The sequence below is a fragment of the Poecilia latipinna genome, unplaced genomic scaffold, assembly GCF_001443285.1.
Source record: "Poecilia latipinna isolate Pla-1442-1.1 unplaced genomic scaffold, P_latipinna-1.0 Scaffold6626, whole genome shotgun sequence".
In the NCBI taxonomy this organism is placed as follows: domain Eukaryota; kingdom Metazoa; phylum Chordata; class Actinopteri; order Cyprinodontiformes; family Poeciliidae; genus Poecilia; species Poecilia latipinna.
The window spans coordinates 1-4,218 of NW_015119242.1; the positions used below are offsets into that span (position 1 = coordinate 1).

General features: G+C 40.4%; 1 protein-coding gene across 1 annotated transcript; it reads right to left on the reverse strand.

The window, feature by feature from the left end:
- Nucleotides 1-840: 840 nt before the first annotated feature.
- Nucleotides 841-2,355, reverse strand: LOC106944022 (stonustoxin subunit beta-like; the record flags this gene model as incomplete). The annotated part of the gene is made up of 3 exons (XM_015027296.1): nt 841-1,603; nt 1,751-1,797; nt 2,182-2,355. Coding segments are annotated over 3 exons (745 nt in total), but the record flags the coding sequence as incomplete, so codon positions are not given.
- Between the last annotated feature and the right edge of the window lie 1,863 nt (nt 2,356-4,218).

The following is a 4,218-nucleotide window of genomic DNA, read 5'->3' on the forward strand; positions in this document are numbered from 1 at the left end:
GTTTGGTGCAGCAATGATTTTGTGAAGTTTTGGCACTTTTGAATTGATGCCAGTGAAGTTTGAAATGAAATTAATCAGAACAGAATGTAGCTACACTTAAGGTTGATATTGTGCAATAAATTTATTTATTTTTCTTGATTATTTTGAAATGCACTTTTACTTTAAACTGATAACTTCAGTTATCAATTTAAAGTTAAATCCTTTATTTTCTGGTGTCGGTTGAATCAGTAGCCCCCCAATGTGGGGCTACAGCCCCACATTGGGGTGTGTCCATGTTGGCTTATTCTCATGTTGTTATCAAATGTAAAATATGTCAGAGATGCAGCGATCAGAGCTTTTCTGTCCATCACTGATCTCCAGTTTTCATTCTGCTCTGATCTTCCAGTTCCTGGATTTTTTCTCCAGAGAGAAAAATGTTCTGCAGGTTCTGAGTTTCAGGTAGAAGTTCTGAATGAAACAGCAAATATTAAGATTTTATCACTTTAGGCTTCAAAGCATTGACCTCTGACCTTCATGGGATGGGATGTTTTAGTTTAACTAGGACTTTCTGAAAGGCAGAGTTGATGAAAAATATTTTAATCCAAATATTTAAATTTGAACAGGAAAAGAACAGAATGAGCAGCAAATTAACCAAATGCAGAAGAAGAAAAATGTTCTTATTTCTCTAAAACACATGAAGAAAAACTGCAGAAAAACTGCAGCAAATAAACAAAAGGAAGATTTAATATTCAAATCTGACGAGTTTAGAAAAATAGGAGCCGACAGACAGAAAATGTTCAGAGAGAAAAACTGATCAACATTTCAATGAAATCTAATGAATGAAAGGAGAAAATAAGAGAAACATCTTGAAATTCAATGTGAAGCTTTGACTGGAAACAAACAGGAAAACATGAGGATCCTGGAATAATCCTGGAATAATCCTGGAATAATTCCAGCTTCCATCTTTAAAGGACTGGAAGAAGAAAAAGTTTCCAAGGACTCAATCAGAAAAGTTTCACCAAGAAATAGATTGTAGAGATGAACTATCTGTTCAACAGTGAGAGAGTTTCTCTGACAGGAGGAAAATCTTTAGACTCAAATCAGCAAAGAAACACTGAAGAACCAGAACTGGACCAGAACCAGAATCCAGGAATCAGAGGTTCAGTGAATGTGGTGTTGAAGGTGTGGAGGAGGATCAGTGAGTCAGAGGAGACTCTGTAGAAGGACAGAATGCCAGCAGGACAGTCCACATACACTGATACTCTGTTAGAGACGGAGGAGGAGGAGAGATGAGTTCGTCTGTTATTGTGACAGACGGAGTAACCATCATCAGAGCATCTCAGACTCCAGGAATGATCATTACATCCAAACACACAGTCTCTACTGTTTCCTTTCCTCCTGATTCTTCTGTAACTCACTGATATATAAACTCCTCCTCTCCACTCGACCTCCCAGTAACAGCGACCAGTCAGACCAGTTCTACACAGCAGCTGAGGAAGATCAAATCTGTCTGGATGATCAGGATATGACTGAAGCTCCTCCACAAGTGTCACCTTCCTGTTGTCTTCAGACAGTTTGAGGTTTCTGCTCACTGTGTTTGTGTCGATGGTGAGTTGACAGGAATCTGATGGAGAGAACAAACACAATCCAGCTGCAGTTATTGATCATTTATTGATCTTTGATGATGATCCTGAATGAGTGATGTGACAGTTTGAAGATGGTTGAATGTGAGCTGCTTTGTTGTCATGAATCAGATGAAAAACACACTTACACTTCCTCAGACCTGGTGTCAAGAATGGGCCTCCAGCAGGCTCCACCCTGAAAGGAGGAGGGGGGTCAGACCATCAGTCTCTTTCAGCAGCAAACATGGACATTACATGTCTCTCAGACACACATTGTCCTCCACTGAGACAGGAACAGTCCAACATCTGGATTGCAAACTGCAGTGGATGTAGGAAGGACAGTTGGTGCTGCTGCAGCACAACTCATTTCTCCAAACACAGGAAAAGCTCCAACAGAGAGGAGAAAGGAAATCCCTCAGTAACAACCTGAAGAAACTCACTGAAGCCTAAAAGGACATCAGGAAACTAAGGAAACATTTCTGGAAGCTCAACCTGATTTAATAATCAGACTGACTAAAGACGTTTCTCCTCTTCCTCCTCTATCAGACCTTCTCTGCTCCTGCAGCAGGTTCCTCCATACCTGAGAGCTTCCAGTCTCCAGTCTGGATCCTTCAGTCCAGCCGACAGCAGCTTCACTCCTGAGTCTCCTGGATGATTGTAGCTCAGGTCCAACTCTTTCAGATGGGAGGGGTTAAAGGTCAGAGCTGAGGCCGGAGAAGCACAGCGTTCCTCTGGAACCAAACAGCCTGATAAGCTGCAGACACACAATTCATCTCATGATGAGAACATTGAGGTAGAGCCCAAGGTCTGAACTGGACATTTATAGGAGAGGAAAAAGTCAATAAATTAACCCGTCAATAAGATGAAATAGTAAAAACACTCTCATGTAGTTCTGTGTGTAATAAAAACCAACATTTGTCTCATGTAGAACGGATCAGAATAGAAACATCCTTCATTGATCCACAGCAGGGAGTTCAGGTTTACCAGCAACAAGTTTAAATGGAAGAATCAGATATTCAAGAAAAGGTAAAAATAAATTATAATAGGAGACTGTAGAGTAATGACACATTTACAACAGAGGAATAATAATAATGCTGTACATTTAATAAAAACAGCATCAGTTTCACAGAAATGTGCAGCTGAGTAGGACATTTTATAACCATCTATAAGATGTGTATATTTGTATGTTAAACAGCAACAGACTATTTAAAAGAAATGTAAAAAGACACCAGGAAACAACCAGAATGTATATAATTAATGATTTTGTTGGGAGCTAGGGCTGCACCGATTTATCGGTGCCGATTTCCTTAATTTTAGGGGATCAGTAATCGGCCAATTTTTACATGTGAAGCTGATCTTATCCACCGATGTTATCAACCTCGGCAAAAGTCTAAAAATCAACCACTGTGCTTTTCTTTTCTCCCGTGAGAAAAGTTTGACTGACAAACCGGCCGACCAGCTCATGTCTGCACATTTACAGTTAACAATGGTCGCCCCAATGTTGCCAATTCGGTAACTTTCTTTATATATGGAGCAACATTTCAGACAAAAACATGGTATTGGCCAAAATCAGAATCGATAAATTAGGCTTTTTAAAAGATTGGTAATCCGTGATCGGCCAGAAAACTGCAATCGGTGCAGCCCTATTGGGAGCAGTTCTGGTTAGAAAGTCTAACAACTGCTGGGAGGAAGGATCTGCAATAAAGCTCATTTGTGCACCAAGGATGCAGCAATCTGTCAAGTATCCAGAGTTACACTATCAGTGAAGTCTGACCACTGCCTTTCTAAACACCTCTTTTCTTGGTTCTGTCAGTATGGAGGGAATGAAAACCAGCAACATTTATGTGTAGAAACTTGTTAGTGACAGGAAGCCACTTGTTGCTCATCCAGTTCCAGGCTGGAATCCACTGAGTTCCTGAGAGCAAGACATTATTTCAAAAGGTTTGCAAAAACAGTCTACTTGCCTTGGTGCTACTTTCATAAACCTGTGGCCATGGAAGTTACTGGAACACCTGATTCCCATCATTTGGATGGAGGTCAAATACTTTTGTCAATCTCTGCTAGCAGCTAGTGGATAGAAATCACCAGGATTGGTCACATTTTACCTGAGAGTCTCCAGGTTGCAGTTTGGACTCTTCAGTCCAGCAGAGAGAAGCTTCACTCCTGAATCCTGCAGGTTGTTGTTACTCAGGTCCAGTTCTCTGAGACTGGAGGACTGGGAGCTGAGAACTGAGGACAGAGCTTCACAGCTTCTCTCTGAGAGGTTACAGCCACTCAGTCTGAGGAGACAGGGAGGAAAATCTGTTATTAAACAATTCATCAGAATTTATGTTCTTTCAAATCAACAATGTTTTTATTGGACAGAGAAGGAACCATCTGATTTTACACAACCTTTGTATTTGTTGTGAACTGGTTCATTCTATAGTTGGGCCTCCAGCCTTAAATGACAGAACTACAGGTAACAAGGAGGTTGGAAAGAGAATTATAAAATTACACAATTAACTATATTAATCCATTTCAATGTTAACATAAAGTGGAGGAGTTTTGCTGCTTGAATATGTAACATTATGTTCAGCTGCTGAAGGAAGTCTGTTTCTTTTTTGCTCATCCCCCCCAG